The 17,270-nt window shown below is 45.5% G+C and overlaps 1 protein-coding gene across 3 annotated transcripts in view; it reads left to right on the top strand.

Annotated features, from left to right (window-relative positions):
* Ncapg2 (non-SMC condensin II complex subunit G2) overlaps positions 1-17,270 on the top strand; it is an 86,057-nt gene that overhangs the window by 10,163 nt on the left and 58,624 nt on the right. The window contains exons 1-6 of one of the 3 annotated variants that reach the window (XM_006988297.4): positions 4,624-4,771; positions 6,282-6,398; positions 10,595-10,783; positions 11,257-11,371; positions 13,683-13,837; positions 14,609-14,743. In XM_006988297.4, the coding sequence (XP_006988359.1) occupies positions 6,321-6,398; positions 10,595-10,783; positions 11,257-11,371; positions 13,683-13,837; positions 14,609-14,743 (672 nt within the window). In that variant the 5' untranslated portion in view covers positions 4,624-4,771; positions 6,282-6,320. Of the gene's footprint in view, positions 1-4,623; positions 4,772-5,913; positions 6,067-6,281; positions 6,399-10,594; positions 10,784-11,256; positions 11,372-13,682; positions 13,838-14,608; positions 14,744-17,270 lie in introns of those variants that run through there. The other 2 variants (XM_016006766.3, XM_076551565.1) reach the window with 2 other exon arrangements.

A 17,270-nucleotide genomic window follows, 5' to 3' on the forward strand; every position in this document is an offset into this window, starting at 1 on the left:
AACTCTGGGTCAAGATCTTATACTCACAGCACCCCACAATGTGGTTGAGGCCCTCCCCGAGGAGCACCAGAACTCTGGCTACCTAATGACTGTGGGACCCAGCCTCAGCCTCTTCTCCTGGCTCACCCTTGAGTCCTGTTTGAGAAACCGACCCCCATCAATCCTGCTACTCTTCTGCTGGATGATGCAGGTTTTCACCCATGACTGTCAAGAGACAATGAAACCAGGTAGGTGGGAGGTACAGTGGTGACTTGAACCAAAACAATCTGGGCCCAAGGCAGGTACCTCAGACCAGAGAGCAGAACTGATTGATCTGACCCAGGCTTTCAAATGTGGAAAAGGAAAGTCCACCACCATTTACACAGACCATCAGTATGCTATCACTACCTGGCATGTCCATGGTATGACCTATAGAGAAAGAGGGCTTCTCGATGCTGGGGAAAAGGACATTAAAAAGTCCTGACCCAGGTTCTGCTGACTCACTGTGGGAGACCTTGCGTTGGAGGAGGTAGGAATGGGAAGTGGGTTGGGGAGGAAGGCTGGGAGGTGGGAGGAGGGAAGAGAGGGGGATCTGTGGTTGGTATGTAAAATGAATAGAAAATTTCTTTCTTTTTTCTTTTTTTTTTTTTTAAGATTTATTTATTTATTATGTATATAGCATGTATGACAAGAAGAGGGCACCAGACCTTATTACAGATGGTTGTGAGCCACCATGTGGTTGCTGGGAATTGAACTCAGGACCTCTGGAAGAGCAGTCGGTGCTCTTAACCTCTAAGCCATTTCTCCAGCCCCCGAAAATTTCTTAATAATAATTAAAAAATCATAGTTGAAGGTACTTTAAAAGAATAAAACATCACCTTGATCCCCCACCCACCCAAAAAAAATTTGGCCCTCCTAGAGAGTGTTTGGCTTCCCCTGCAAATTGCTGTCTTCCACTGCTGGGCTGCTGACCTGACTACCTACAGAAAATGGCCCTAAGACCCTTGGGGCCTATTGATAGTCTAATGACGTGCCATGCCCTAGTACTACCTGAATCTATGGTAAGGAGAAACACACAGTTAAAACCCACTGGTTGATGGAAGACACCAGAGGAAAGATCATTCTCCCAGAAACAGCTAGCAGGACTCTGGTAACCAACTTTCACCAGGCTGCTCATCTGGGGTCCACATAACTTTCTGAGTTGTTCAGACCAAGGCATATTATACCTACAATGGACAGCCTAGCATGGGGTATCTCAGACAAATGCCAGGTTTGTGCTCAAGCGAATCCAAAACAAGAGAGCCCTTACCCAGGAAGGGGTCCAAATGAGGGACCAACACACCAGCAAATTCTAGGAAAACTGACTTCGCCCAGATCTGGCCTGGTGGGGGAGGATGAAAGTTACTTGCTAGTTTTTATAGATACCTTTTCTTGTGGGCAGAAGGGTTCCCCGTCCAGACTGGAACTGCTCAGATAGTACCTAACAAGCTCCTCCAGGAACTGGTCCCTGATTTGGCTTCCTCCCTAGCAATGTATCAATTAAAAGCTAAAGCTTTAGACATAGATTGCAAACTTCATTGTGCATATAAATTTCAGAGTTCTGACCAGGTAAAAAGAATAAACACGGCATCAAAAGAAACTCTAACAATACCCTGATCACAGCACAGCAAAAGATGGATACGTTTCCTTTGCTTTGCTTCAATCCGCTGCACCTCATTTAGGGAGGGATTTGCTCCTACGAGATGAAGTTTGAAAGACCTCCCCGACTGCTTCCCAGGCTCAGAGACCTGCAGTTGTCAGAACTCTCTAACTGTTCCTTTCTCAAGACAGTACAGACCCCCAGTTCCCCATACAGGCTCTTCAGGACTATCTGAGAGAGCTGGCTGACCTCTGAGTCCACCACGTTTTCCCTTGTTTGAGTCCAGTGACATCATCTGGGTCAAGTGAGTAGCCAAAGAGGCACTGGAACTAACCTGGAAAGGACCCTGTAAGGTGGTTCTCTTCACTCCTAAGGCAGTGGTGGTAGCTGGCATTACATCATGGATCCACCACACTCAGGTCAAGAAAGTGAAAGCCACAGACATTGCTACCAAATGACCTGTCTCCAGACTATGGAGCCATTGAATTTAAGGTTTTATTGGGCTCCAGGCACTTCCACTCTCTGCCCTTCTACATACTCTTGAGTCTTGTGTTTTGCACTATGGGTATGAATACAGGGTCAAGGTCCAACCCCCACCGCCCTCAGACCTGGATTGGACTCAATTTGACTCATTCACATGGGGAATGTGACAGGCCGCAGACCATAGCACAGCTGACTCCGTGATGAAAGTACCATTCAGGCTGTAGAACTCAGCACGTAGACAGTACTACCTGCCAAAACTAAACCAAGAACAAACCCATCAAAGTCCATAGATCTCCGAAATTCTCTGAATGTATTAATCTTGCATTTTGGATTCTGTACTTCTGCTTCTGACTAGTGGTTCTTGTTCACTGAAGTATGTCAATCCAGGCATAGTTTTTGTGTTTAAAAGCTCACTCAGAGAAAGGCTTGGGGCTATGCTGGGATCCTGAACACCCAGTGGAGTCACCGGTGGGCTAATACAGGCTCTCTATTGGCTTACACCCAAGTCAGAGCAGTCTTCTCTGGTGGATACCCCACAACGTAAGTAAGTAGATAGTATGATTGTTTTTTATTTTATTTATTTATTTATTTATTTATTTATTTATTTATTTATTTATTTATTTATTTATTTATTATGTATACAGTGTTCTGCATGCATGTGTTCTTGCAGGCCAGAAGAGGGCACCAGATCTCATTACAGGTGGTTGTGAGCCACCGTGTGGTTGCTGGGAATTGAATTCAGGACCTCCGGAAGAGCAGCCAGTGCTCTTAACCACTGAGTCATCTCTCCAGCCCTGTTTTTTATTTTTTTGAGAAAGGATCTCATTTATCTCAGGCAGGTCTTGAACTGTGTAGCCAATACTGACCTTACTTTCTGTTCCTCCTGCTTCCATCCCGGGAGTATTATGATTACAGGTATGTTCCATCTGTTTATGCAGTGCTAATAGTTGAACCCAGGGCACTGTATAAGTTTGGAAAGCACTCTGCCAACTGAGTTACATCAAGAGCCCTGTTCTCACTTTTGTTTTGTTTTGTTTTTTAAATACATGGCAAACCAAGGAAGCACAGAATTATTATTCACCTGTCTATGTCACTAGCTTTGAATATTCAGAACTCACTGCTAAACTCATCATCCATTTCTTAACAGGAAGTGTACCAGTCAGGAATTCAAAAGTGAGTGAGGAAGGGGAGAAAGGCAGTGAGAACTGGGATTTCTTTTGGACAGGAGTCAAACCTAAATGGGAGTGAGCAGGATGCTTAGAATAGTGATGGCAAATCTGAATGTGGGAGTCTAGCCTCAGGCTGGCTCTTCGAACTTTGTAGATGAAACTGTGAGTGGAAAAGTGGGGTATCCAAATTCAAGGGACCGTAGGGATCGAGGAATTGTGGAGAGAGAGGTGGGCAGACATTAAGGAGCCCCTGTATAATGAAGCAGGTGAGAGGTACAGATGACGGCTTGCTATGGTGGGTCAACCCCGTCTCTGGCTCTGCTTACTACCTCAGATTTCCTAACTAACCAGTTCCCTCTCCCCACTATCACTTTATACCGTTGAGACTACACTTTGGCTATATCAAGTTAAACATAAATTATTTTGGCCTTCTCAGTCAATAGACATCTGGTCCTATGTTGGGTAGGCAGGCTGCCTCTGGGTAACACCTAAGTCCTTTAAGTTCAATCCAGGCAACAGAAACTCACTCTGGACATTTTGAGCAAGAAAAAAAAAAAAACTGCAGGAAATATTTCTGAAAAGATTTTCCAGGAACTGATAACAGTAACTTCATTTGGAGCAGAGCTGGATTGGGAAGGGGGATTGGCTGAGGGAGAGAGGGCTCTGCAGGGCGGGGAGAGGGTTGGGGGGCTGGCTTTGGTTTCCAGGTGTCCACAGAGGACGGGGCATGAGCAGACGCAGGCTTAGGACCAGTCTTCTTCCAGGCTGCTGAGCGCTGCCCAGTCCCGGCCAAGAGCCTGAGCACCATTGCTGCTGTTGAATCCTGGGAAAGCAGGCTTGGGCTCCCATCTCCCTCAGCGGGCTCCTCCCCATGTCCTTATCTGTGCCATGCTGTAAGACAGCTCCTGAGACGGACGACTCGTAAGAAAACACACGTCATTTCTTCCCATTCCTGAAGCCTCTCCCTGGGGGTGCCCTGACATCACACCCCTTCTTCCTCCTCTCCACAGTCCTCCCTCTGCCTCTTTGGCTCCTCTCCTCTCCGGTCCTCCCCGTTTCCTCCCCAGCGCCCTCTTGTCTCTCTCCTGGTACTACTCTCCTTCCTTCCTCTCCCCCTGTTTCCCGGCGCTATTCCTCGTCTCCCCTTCTTCTCTCTCTCTCCTCCGTCTGCTCCACGATCTTCCACCGGCAAGCGGGCCAGAAACGCAGAAGTAACGCCAGCACTCCCACGGAGGGCGGCGGCGTCGGGACCAGCACCGCCCTGCGCGTGCGCGCCAAAGAGGCCGGGCGGGCCGCCGCGAGCCTCGCCGGGGAGGCGGAGCCTGGCCGGCGGGGGGCGTGGCCCGGCCGGCGGGGGCCTGACGCGCGTGGGCGTGGCCCGTCAACGTCAGTTCTCGTGAGAGCGGCGACTGGTGACGGGGCGGAGGGCGGGCGCGTCGGGACGGTGCGCGGGTGTGTTTGAATCTGGTCCGAGCGCGGGAAACCATGGGTCCCCGGTGAGGTGAGCGCTGCGCCGTGTCCCGGGTGGGCTACGGGGAGGCCCGGGCGGCGGGCGGCCGCGGCGGGGCGACGCAGCCCGGCCGGGTCCCCTGTCCGCGGCCGTCACCCGTCCCGGGCGCCTGTGGAGTGAGAGAGGGGGTGCGGGAGGGCAGAGCGGGACCCGGGCGGGCTGCGGAGCGGGACCCGGGCGGGCTGCGGAGCGGGACCCGGGCGGGCTGCGGGAGGGCAGAGCAGGACCCTGGCGGGCTGCGGAGCGGGACCCGGGACCAGAACCGGGGTCCCACCGGGGAGCTGCTCAGCCTTGAACCCCGGCTGACCGGGGAGGAGCTCAGACAGGGACCTGGGTGCTGAGGCGGGAGGACCCCGGAAGAGGGCACAGCAGACCAGGACCTGAGGGTCACTGCCGAGGACCCTGGGCTTGTGCTTGGGATGACGTAGGTGGGCCCCGAACCTACACCTCGGACTGATCTGGGGAGACTCTTGGCTCTGAACTCATAATGAAAGAGACAAGAAGTGGAGGAGCATTTTGTGAGTCTAGCGGCTGTAGACGTTATTCGGCACGGCTAAGTTGCCAAAGGCATGCGCTGAAGTAAACAAGAACAGTAACCAGAATTAGGAGAGTGTCGATACGGGTCCTCTTGCCTTTCCTTTCCATTTTATCCATCAGAAAAAAAGTGTTGGTTCACAATTCGGCCATTTGAACTGGGGGGTGAAGTGGCTGTATTTAAGATTTACTTATGTGAGGAATTGTCACATTGAGGTTATTTTCTACTTTTAGTCAATTTACAATAGGAATGTATATTTACTGTGATTCACTGTCCCCATAATTACTGCCAGTAATTTTCCATATTCCTGTATTGTAAAGATATAGGAGATTTTTAAGTTTTAAGGTGGGAGGCCGTGTTGCAAATATGCTGTAACTGTCGTTAAGTTTATGTGTTTTGCGTAGACCATCCTAGCACCAGGTGTAATGGTAAATAGGATTTCCTGGGAGATCTCAGGCAGGAAGGAGAATGAACAAGGTCCCTTGAGCTCTCGTTATCCTGTAGGGGTGGAGAGGAGGATGCTGAGGGGAGGCACAAATACACCCTCTAACAAGCTCCCAGGTGACCTCAGGGCTGCTGTTGTGATTTTCATTCCAAGTAACAGTCTCTCACTTGAAAAACAAGGGAGGATTTGTTGGGTGGGATCTTGTTGGAGGAAAGGCACTTTAGAAGAGGAGCCTGAAGAATTCAGCTGTGGGGATCAGCTTGAACCAGTTGTATGAGTCAGTTCTTGCCAGCATTTGAAGAGAAAGTAAGATTCCCGAGGCGGTTCCTTAGCTGGTAGTTTCATTCACGGTTGTAAGTAAATATTTTTTTCAGATTATTACAATTTTGTGCCAGAATGTTAGAAACTGTCTTCCAGAAGTGGTATAAAAATGTCTCACTCTTCTTGAATGCTCCTATCAAATTAAATCTTATGGGATAATTTGCACTTTTAAGTTCTGGTCTGATTGTATTTCCCACCAGGGTTGTAAAACAGGCTCCTTTAGAACAGTTTCATCTGTCATGGAAAAACGGGAGACATTTGTCCAAGCGGTTTCTAAGGAACTGGTTGAAGAGTTTCTGCAGTTTGTTCAACTTGACGTAAGTTGTGTGATTTACTTTTACTATAGTTTTGACTCTGGATATAAATAATATTCTAAAATCATGTCCCCAAGTGAAATACAGTTCTCTCAGTGAGTTCTTAGGGGGTGAATATTTATTTTTAAAAAGATAAGTAAATTCTCTAGAATTAAATGGACCCACTTTTACGCTGAGGTAAAAAGTAGAAGATAAACAGGAGTGAACCAAAGAGGTCATTGGACTGAAGGGATCCCTAAGGACTGGAGAAGGCAGACTGTGTTTTAACCTGAAGAGGGCTGGCAGGGCCACAGTGCAGTGATAGATGCAAGGAGGAAAGGCAGCCAAGGTGGGACGCTGTAAAACACCATGACCAAAAGCAATGTGTAAAAGAGCTTATTTTTGGCGTATGCTTCCAGAGGGGTAAGAGTCCATCATGGTGGGGAGGTGTGCCAGCGGCAGGAAGCTGAGCGCTCACATCCTCAGCTGCAAGCTTGTGCCGAGGAAAGGAGAGGTGGGGTCAGAGCATCTATGAAATGTCGAATGATCCTAGTGATCTGTTTCCTCCATCAAGGCTCTGTCGCTTGAACCTCCCCAACAGTGCCACCGACTGGAACCAAATGTTTAGATACCCAAGCCTATAGGGAGGTTCAGAGTTGATCCAGTAGGTGGAGAGCAGCCAGCATGTAGACAGGAGAGGAACCAAACAGAGGAGGGGAAACCAGGACCGAAGACAATAAGAAGAGGGAAGAAAGATTTGTCTCTGGGAACACATGTCTGCCTGCATGTGCACAGAGCAGCTTGAGGGACCAAGCCAGGGACTGGAGAGTGTAATGCTGCTTAACACTGGTACTAGATTTGCTGTGGAACCATCATTTGGTTGGATATAATGGTGAGCAACCAGCCTAGGTGTGGGAAAAAGATGACTGTCTGTAGGGTATGTCCAGGGTGATGGCCATGGGACAGATTGACAGCATATCTGAAGGTCAGAGAAGTCTGGGTGCCATGAGCTATATCGGTGGGAGCTCTCTTCTGGGAGGGTATGGTGTAGGGTATAGGAGCAGAGGGGGGACCAGAGTGCAGCCGTACACTAGTGCTGTGATAGCTGGGCCTTTGTGCTGGGAGCCTTGCGCCAGCCTGACCTATCCTGATTAAGGTTGTGCAGTGAGCCGGGCAGCAGTGGCACACGCCTTTAATCCCAGCACTCAGGAGCCAGAGCCAGGCAGATCTCTGCATTCGAGGCCAGTCTGGTCTACAGAGCGAGATCCAGGACAGGCACCAAAACTACACAGAGAAACCCTGTTTCAAAAAAACCAACCAACCAACCAAACAAACAAACAAACAAACAAACAAACAAAAATAAATAAATTCATGTGGTTGTGTTAGAATTGTGCCTTACTTGTTTTCATCAAATTGAGTGTTACTAAATGCCAATTTCTGTAATGGCAGTTTTCAGTAGTTTAACCTGATAGGAGCTAAGGAAAAGATGTATATCAGTTTGAGGCCTCTTGGTTGGGTCTTGCCATCTGAGTGAATCACTGTGTTCTGACATGTGCATTACTAACAACCACTACCTTGCAATATTGATGATAAAAACCAGAATGTTTGTACACTAGCAGTTATAGCACCCAGAACACTGAGGCCGAAGAACCATGAATTGAGGCTTGTTGGGCTACATAATGGGTTCAAGGTCAGGCTGGGCTACAAAGAAAGACTGTCTCAAATAACCTACAGAGCTTATTGGGGAAATAGGACTGGAGGCACAATACTAACATAGCTTGCCTGTGACACATTAAAGATAGGAATAATAAACATAGTAACAGGTTAAGTCACTAGCAAACACAAATGCTAAAGGAGTATGATGCTTTCCTTTGAGAAAGATTGGGAGTTTATAGTTAGAAGTAAATGGCCAGCTTGCACAGAACCTGCCGTTCTTGTGTGGGAAGGGAAAAACCAAGAGAGCAGAAACGAGAAGAAAAAGACAAGCTAGCTTCAGACAGGTAGAGCATTAGTGCTTAGAGTGCAGTGTAGTGGGTGTAGGGAGCTGGGGGCTGTGATCCCATGGAGGGGTGCAGCTAATGATTATATTTTTAAGAAAGTATCTTTGTTTTTGAAAAGTGCACCCCTACAGAGTCACATGCCTATAACTGCCTTGAATGGTTCCAAAACACAGAATGATTCTAGGATAAAGAATACAGCAATTGGTAACCACTAGTACATTTGGAATTCTTGTGTAGGGTTGTACTTGTGTGTATGTCCATTTTACATGGGGTACACCTGTGGAGACCAGACGGCGGTCTCGGGTAGGTCTCAGGTGTCCCATTAGTCTGGAACTTGGCCATGTAAGCTCTTGTAGGTAGCCCAAGAACTTCCAGAGGTCCTCTTCTCTTGTCACCTCAAACATCAGGAAGTACAGTCAGGCTGCCGTGCCCAGCTTTTTAGGTGAGTTCATGGGATCCACACTCTGGTCTTCACAGGCACTTAACCAGCTGAGCTGTCTCCCCAGCACTTTCTTGAAACTTTTATTTAAACTTGCGATGCATTCTGGTGTTTTTCACATGAGTTTTTAGTTTTTCCCCCTACTTCGTCTCCCTGTCCCCCTGCTCCCCTGCTCCCCTCCCGTGTGCTTCCACCCTCAGCATCTTCCTTTCTGCTTGCATGTCACATGGGTACGTCTGTGGTGCTCTCTCTTGCCCCCAGCACCACTCTCTGCCCTTCACGGTCTTTTATGTAGTTTCACGGCCTGCACCGGCTTTCACACCCACTTATATATATAATACATATTAGCATTAAAAGTTAGAATTTGCGTATGAGAGAGAACAGGCAATTTGTGATGAGTCTGGGCCACCTTTGTTAATGCAGTACTCTGTAGATGCATCAGTTTTCCTTCACACTTCAGTTTTCTGTGCAACTGAATACAATTCTATTGTATATAACTTTGTTAAGATCCTTAAGACATGGCACTTTAACCATTACTTTCAGTACATATTTATGTTTCAGCAGTTGTCACAGTAATGCTCTTATAGTCATATTTTCCTGATCCAGGATCCAGCTCGGTGTCAGACTCTCCCTGTAGCTGTCACATCTCTTAAATGCTCTTTAATCCAGGATTCTAGGCAGAATCTTTGCCTTCCTATGCTTGCCACAGCACTGAAGTTTGAAGGAGTTGGTGGGTCTTTTTTATTCTTTTCTTATTAGCCAATCCCATCAGATCTAGTGTCTCCTTTGGCAGGAGCTGTTAGCAGTGTCGGCCTCTCAGGACAGCACTGCTATTTGGGGGTCAGTGGGTGGATGAGTAAGTATGTGTTCACAGTCTGTAATAGAAGCTTCCTGCTTTCCCTTTGTAACCATGGGCAATTTGAGGAAGCCCGTAACTGTAGATGACCTGCTTCTCAGCACACTTCTCTTTGTTTTAGTATCTGTGGATACTTCTTACCAGAGTCTGTTACTATGGTGGCCATAAAATTGTCATTTGTAAACTCTGTATTTCTTTAGTATTTATTCATTGGTGCTTTGTAGCATGTCAGTGCTATTAATGAATGAATGATTTATAATTTATTAACTTATCGTATAGTCTCATTGATGCTAATTTTATTCTGTAGGCTATAATCTATTGTTGTTACTGTACTTGTACTTGGATTGCCCCAGAGCAGCTGCTGGAAAGGCCTCTTACTGGGTTTTGTACCTTTTGACAACGCCTGTTCTTACTGTGCAGAGAGATGTGCACAGCCTGCCCAAGCGAGAAGAGAGTCTAGCAAGCCCGAGGTCCCGGGGGACTCCCTGGCTCAGCAGAGACTGCAGTCTAGGGCTGAGGAGCAGGCGGGCGATGTGGACGGTCTGTTTGGAGCACAAGGAACTGGAAGGAAGGGAATCGGAGCCGCTGGTTGTTGCTGCTCCTGTTCTGTCGTTTGCCTCCAGCATCTTCTGTACCTGATGACAGGCCTGGGGAGGGTGTGGACATATTAATTGATTTTAGGGACTTTAAGTGGGTGAAGTTCTAAACTTTAAAGATCAGGTTCTAAGGAAGAAGAGGTGGAGGTGAGATTTGATGCTTTCTGCTTGGTAATTCTCTTCTTTTTCCTTATTAGAAAAGGATTTGAAAACTAACCAAATGCTTAAACATGTAACTAATTTAGTACTTAAACTTTTCTATTAATACAATTATAAGAAGAATACAACTAATTTTTCATATTTTGTGTTTTCTAAAATTCTTTTTGCAGAAAGATTCTTCTGATCCTTTCAGCTTGAGTGAGTTACTCGATGAATTATCAAGGAAACAGAAAGAAGAATTATGGCAAAGGCTGAAGGACTTACTGACAGAAACGCTGTTAGGAAGCCCTGTGGATGGGTGGCAGACAGTGGAAGACCAGGGTGAAGATGGAATGGAATCCGAACACAGTCCAAAGATGGTATTTGACTTTCAGAAATAAAAAACTTCCTCTTTACTGTGCTAAGAAAAGATTTAGTTGAACTTTCTTCTTGAAAGAGTCTCATTTTCAGTCCTGGCCAGCCTGAAACTCACATGCATACCCAGCTGGCCTTGAACTCAGAGCTCACCTGCTTCAGCCTCCTCAGTGCTGGAATGAAAGGCATGTGTTCATCATGCCCGGCTTGAATAATTGAACATTTAGGTTAAGAAAATGTGCAGTGTGCCAATTCCTCTCACTGTAATTTTACCTGCTGACCAGCCCTGGTATTGCTGTTCGGCTGCTTAGTGTTAGGTTCTTTTAGGATATTTGACTTATATTTAATTTTAGTCTGCTTTTTACAATAAGCTAGAGGTGGCTTCATTTCAGAAATTTAGTAGCTGTTTGATTTTTTTTTGAAGTTGAGTGTTAAGTTTCTTATTTTATCTCACATATGTTTTAATTTTTTTTAACAGAAAAAGAGCATAGAAATAACACATGCAATTACATCTGTAATTCTTGCTTCTATATCTGTAATAAATGAACATGAGAACTACGGGGCCCTCCTGGAGTGTGCTGTTATATTAAATGGTAAGTGGCATGTTCATTAGCGGGCACTAACCTGACACCTTATAAGAAGTGACCTATTTTCACGAGCAGTGTGGCAATCTGAAACAAAACTTTAAAGGTATGTCTCCGCACTCAAGTTCTCTTCTGTCAGGGCCCCCTGAGGAATTGAGTTCGCTCCGCTGACGTGGGTTCTGAGTTGCTGACTACTGCTACTTACAGGTTCTTCAGGACAGTGCCTGGACCCACAGGAACTAACGATAATACGTGCTTTTGAAGGTCATGTCTGACTGCAGATTTCTCAGTTTGTGCCATGGCCACAGAGCCCAGGAATCTGTTGTTGAATTTTTTTCTTAGTGGGTGACTGTTATCTCTGGAGTCATTGTTGATTCTCATAGTCAGTTCTTGTTAACTTTTAACTGCCTGTAAAGCTGTGATTATTAAACGGGTACACTAGTCTGACTTAATGAAAAACCTGGTTATAAAATATTTACACAAAGTTGTGGTGGTATTGTGTTCCCCCAAAATATTGTGCACCCTAATAAATTTATCTGGGGTCAGAGACAGAACAGCCACTAGATACAAAGGCTAGAAAATGGTGGCACTCACACCTTTAATCCTAGCACTCCAGAGGTAGAAATCCCTCTGCATCTCTGTGAGTTCAAGGCCACATTGGAAACGGCCAAGCATGGTGACTCACGCCTTTATTCCCAGAAAGCCAGCCTTTAATCCCAGGGAGTGGTGGTAGAAAGCAGAAAGATATATAAGGTGTGAGGACCAGAAACTAGAAGCTTTTAGCTGGTTAAGCATTTGGCTGGTTAAGCTTTCAGGCTTCTAGCACAGTTCAGCTGAGACCCATTCTGGATGAGGACTCAGAGGCCTCCAGTCTGAGGAAACAAGACCAGCTGAGGATCCGGCGAGGTGAGGTAGCTGTGGCTTGTTCTGGTTCTCTGATCTTCCAGTTCACCCCAATACCTGGCCTCAGGTTTGATTTTGTTAATAAGACTCTTTAAGGTTCCTGCTACACAAAGTTATTTCATAAACATAACAGCAGTTTTAAGGATTACAAAGAACTGTCTTTGGAGTGCTTTGTTCACTTGGGTATAGTTTCCTGGAACAGAGTTTCTTATCAAAATCAGTCTTAGTGTCATTTGGATATCTTTATATTTTTAGGATGCTGCTTTAGTCTGATTTCTTGAAATTAGCATATTTTTTCATTTTTAATATTTTATATTTTAGTTCAGTTTAGTTTAGTTTTGTCTTGTTTTTTTTCCCTGAGACAGAATTTCTCTATGCAACGGCCCTGGCTGTCCTGGAACTGGCTTTGTAGACCAAGTTGGCCTCAAACTGAACAGAGCTCGGTCTGCCTCTGCCTCCTGAGTGCTGGGATTAAAGGCTTGGGCCACCACCGCCTGGCTTTTAGTATGTTTTTAATCAAAATAGAATTACATCATTTTACTCCCTCCTTCTCCTCCCTCCAGCCCTCTTTCCATGTTACCATCCCAAGTTGATAGTATCTTTTTCTTTGATGATTATCTTGTTACCCCAGTCAGGATAAAAGTTAGTTTTCCAGTGCTTTGTGAATTTTACTACCAGCTTACTTCTAGACTCCAGGTAGCTGGTTAGATGAATACCATCATCGTAGTTGCTGCCAGACTTCCAGTTACTTTAGGAGCTTTATATTTGTATAATGGTATTCAGGCATCTGTGGGTAATTACAAGCACATTATTAACAATTTAATTACTGAGCCTTTCTGTTTCTAAAAGCGATATTTTATATACTGATTGTTATTTGCTTTGACTGTTTTCCACCTTTGTGCCTAAACCTGGGGCCAGCACATTGAGATTGTGGTGGGTTGGTGGTCAGGACCTGTCCTGTGTTGGTGGAGTTGTAGTGATATCAGGATGTATTAGTGTGAGGCTTCCAGGTCTAAAGTTCTCTGTTTTGTTGTACCTTTTTTTTTAATTTTTATTTTTTTGAGACAGGGTTTCTCTGTGTAACAGTCCTGGCTGTTCTGGAACTCTATGTAGACCAAGCTGGCCTTGAACTCATAGCCCTCATAGCCCTCCACCTGCCTCCGCCTCCCAAGTGCTGAGATTAAAGGCGTGTGCCACCACTGCCCAGCTTTTTGTACCTTTTTTTTTTTTTTTTTTTATAACACTTGTTAAGTCTTTTTTAAAAAGTAAGTATTAGAATTCCATAAATGATGTTTGTTTGGCAAATTAAACTAATATTTGTCTAGCAAGGCCTTGGACCAGGTCATAGCACTGCACTATTGAGTCTGAGTCAGTAATAATTTGTTTAATAACAGAAAATCTTTGTGCTGTGTTTTAGGTATTTTGTATGCACTACCTGAATCTGAACAAAAACTCCAGAACTCTATTCAGGATCTGTGTGTCAAATGGTGGGAAAAGGGCCTGCCTGCCAAGGAGGACATGGGAAAGACTGCATTTGTCATGCTGCTAAGGAGAAGTCTGGAGACCAAAACAGTATGTTTGCTTCCTTCAGGAAGTACTTAGTGAGGGCTGGATTAGCTAGGAAGGGGTGGATCTGTAGCTTCCCAGTTTAGAGATGTTTCTTACAAAGGTGTATAGAGGTCAAGAGTGATGCACAATCCATGGTGAGATTTAAGGTTGGGCTTTTCTTGCGTGTTTTCCCCAGGGGTGTGGCTGCTGTCCTCTGTGTCACATGACGGTGAAAGGGTGGTTACTCAAGCTCTGTGTCGTGACACTGTTCTGCAGTGGAAAGAAAGCAGGGTGCAGGAAGGACCAGAGTTTCTTGGACTGAGCTGTGCAGTGCGTTTTCCTGAGTTGTGGAGTGGAGGGTGGGAGGAGATAGCTGTGGCCCTCTGAGAGGTAGACATACCTTAGAGCATGCTGGGCAGGTAGTCAGGAGTGCCCTGGATAAAGGTAGGCATTAGGATTTAGGATTGTGTGGGGATTATTTCACATTATTGCCAAGTCCTAGTTGTGGCTGGGCCAAAGAAGAACAGTTTACAAGGTTGAGGCCAGCCTGGGCTAGGTGAGGCCCTATGAAAAAAAAACAAACAACAGCCCAAAATGTTCTGTAGAACTACACAAAATATTTGCACATCCTAAAATGTTTTTCAGTTGTCACTCTCTCCTACTTTTTTATGATCCTATAATCTTCATTATTTATGATATAAAATATGTACTTAGTTTGAGACACGACTTTATCGTTGATAAAAGAAGAAATGCCTGGAAACAAGTCCTCCACTGTCCTCTCCTGTGTCCTCTCAGGTCGCAGATGTATGTCGGTTGTGGCACATCCATCAGGCTTTATACTGCTTTGCTTATGATTTGGAGGAAAACAGAGACATTAAAGACATGTTGCTCGAGTGCTTCATAAATGTTAACTATATCAAGAAAGAGGAGGTAAGTGAGCAGTGTTTTTTCTTTTTGGCTTGTTGATGGGCTGTTAATGGATTATTTTCTCAAGTTCATAGGGTTGCTGTTTATGATGGGCTGTTTTGTGGAAAAGCCAGCATAGCTTTTAAGAGCTGTGTATGAAACTGGGCATGGTGGTGCACACCTTTAATCCCAGCACTTGGGAGACAGAGGCAGCAGATCTCTGAGAGATCAAGGCCAGCCTGGTCTACAGAGTGAGTTCCAGGACAGCCACAACCAGGGCTGTTACACAGAGAGAAACCCTGTTTTAAAAGCCGCTCCGCAAAAGAAAAAAAAAAAAAATAGAGCTGTGGACTTAATCCACATCAGTTGGACTGGGTAGCCTGATGGATCACATACTTCCTCTCCCTGGCTTATTTCTATCCTTAAATTGGGTGGGAACCGGTGGGTTGTAGAGTACTGGAGGAGCCACAGTTGCATTTTAAATTAAGAGTGAGTGTTTATACATATGTATATTATATATACACCTGCGCCGGGCGTTGGTGGCGCACACCTTTAATCCCAGTGCTCAGGAGGCAGAGGCAGGCGGATCTCTGAGTTGGAGGCCAGCCTGGGCTACAGAGTGAGTTCCAGGAAAGGTGCAAAGCTACCCAGAGAAACCCTGTCTCGAAAAACCAATATATATATATATATATATACCTCTCATGGTGAAAAACTGGTTACTTGTTGGAGACTGCCCTGGGGCCAGACTTTCTACACAAACACATACACATATGTAAGTGTGAGAAAGCATATCCCTGTGGTTGAGATCTCTCTTTCCTACTTCTACAGGTTATTTTTTGTAGGAGAAGTTGTCTTAGAGTTTCTGTTGCTGTGATAAAGTACTACATCCAAAAGCAACTTGAGGAGGAAAGGGTTTATTTCATCTTAAAACTCTCCAGTCACAGTACATCACTGAAGGAAGTCAGGGCAGAAACTCAAAGCAGGAATCTAGAGGCAGGAACTAAAGCAGAGACCAGAGCGGGACACTGCTTACTGGATTGCTTCCCATGGTTTGCTCAGCCTTCATTCATTTTTGTTGTTGTTGTTTTGTTTTTTATTTTTTGAGACAGGGTTTCTAAACTATTATGTAGTCCTGGCTGTCTAGGCATTAAGCATAGGTTATTGTTATTTTAATATTGTTGCTTGAAATGTCTTCTTTCTTTTTTAAGAGACAGGATCTCACTACATGGCCCTGGCTAGCCTGGAACCCTCTGTGTAGATCAACCTAGCCTCAAACTCACAGAGATCCTCCTGCCTCTGCCTCCTAAGTGCTGGAATTAAACTTGTGTACCACCAAGCCCTTCTCAGCCGGCTTGCTTGCTTTTGTTTTGGTTTTTCAAGACAGGGTTTCTCTGAGAGCCCTGGCTGTCCTGGATCTCACTCTGTAGACCAGGCTGGCCTCAAACTCACAGAGATCTGCCAGCCTCGGCCTTCTCAGCCTGCTTTCTTAAACCACCCAGGACCATATGTCTGTGAGTAGTACCACCCACAATGGCCTGGTCCCTCGCACATCATTTGTTAAGAAAATGCCCCCTGGCTTACCTGCAGGCCAGTCTTATGGAGGAATTCTTTTAAGTGAGGTTCCTTCCTCTCAGTTGACTCTAGCTTGTGTCAAGTTGACCAAACAGTATGCAGAATGCAGTATGCAGAATGCAGGTGGGGAGGGTGTACGCGTTTCTTGAATTGAAACCAGAGCCTCATGCATGCTAGGTAAGTGCTCTACTACTGAGCCTTCCCCTGGCTACACAATCGTGTTTAATTGGCATATACACAAAAATTGCCATCACACAGTTGTCTCTGTTTCTTTTTCTACCATTTAGGAAATCTAATGAGGGGCTTCTGGCCTGTTGTTGTGTTGCCCTTCGTGGGCCAATCCCATAAGTGAACTGAGCAAGTTCACTGCAAATGGCCAGTTCCAGTTGAGATGTGCTTTAAGTGGAAAGTGCACATGGACTAGAGAACTTAACATGAAAAAAAAGGAATGTGTATTAATGATTTTTATATTATACTCATTGTAAATGATATTTTATAAATACTTTTATGTATGAAATATTTTTAAAGCTGGGGCTATAGCTAAGTGGTAGAGATCTTACCTAGCATACATGAGGCCCTAGATTCAATTCTCAGTCCTGCCAAATTAAAAAACAATGTAAATAAACATAATCTTATTAACGTGATTTCTGGAGAATAGTTCTGTTATGTAAGGTGACTATGTAGTGGTTATTGAGTGTGGACTTGGCCCTTGCTAGGGTGCAAGGTGACCATGAATACAGTGCGTTTGGGTTGCATGTGTCCTAAAGGACCAGTCTGTAGCCATTTTTCCTGAAGCAGTAGAGAAGGCTTCCAAAGAGCATTCCTCAGGGTCTCAGCCCTGAGTAGAAAGTCTGGTCCCATGGCAGTCTCAAGGACCCAGGCTATAGGGCATATGTGATTAGCACCAGTTTCTTTGGCTCCACCAGAACACTCTGTGTCTCTGACCCTGACTGTGGAGGGCAGGTGCTCCTTGAGACTC

This window comes from Peromyscus maniculatus, chromosome 14 (genome assembly GCF_049852395.1).
Source record: "Peromyscus maniculatus bairdii isolate BWxNUB_F1_BW_parent chromosome 14, HU_Pman_BW_mat_3.1, whole genome shotgun sequence".
Classification (NCBI taxonomy): Eukaryota; Metazoa; Chordata; class Mammalia; order Rodentia; family Cricetidae; genus Peromyscus; species Peromyscus maniculatus.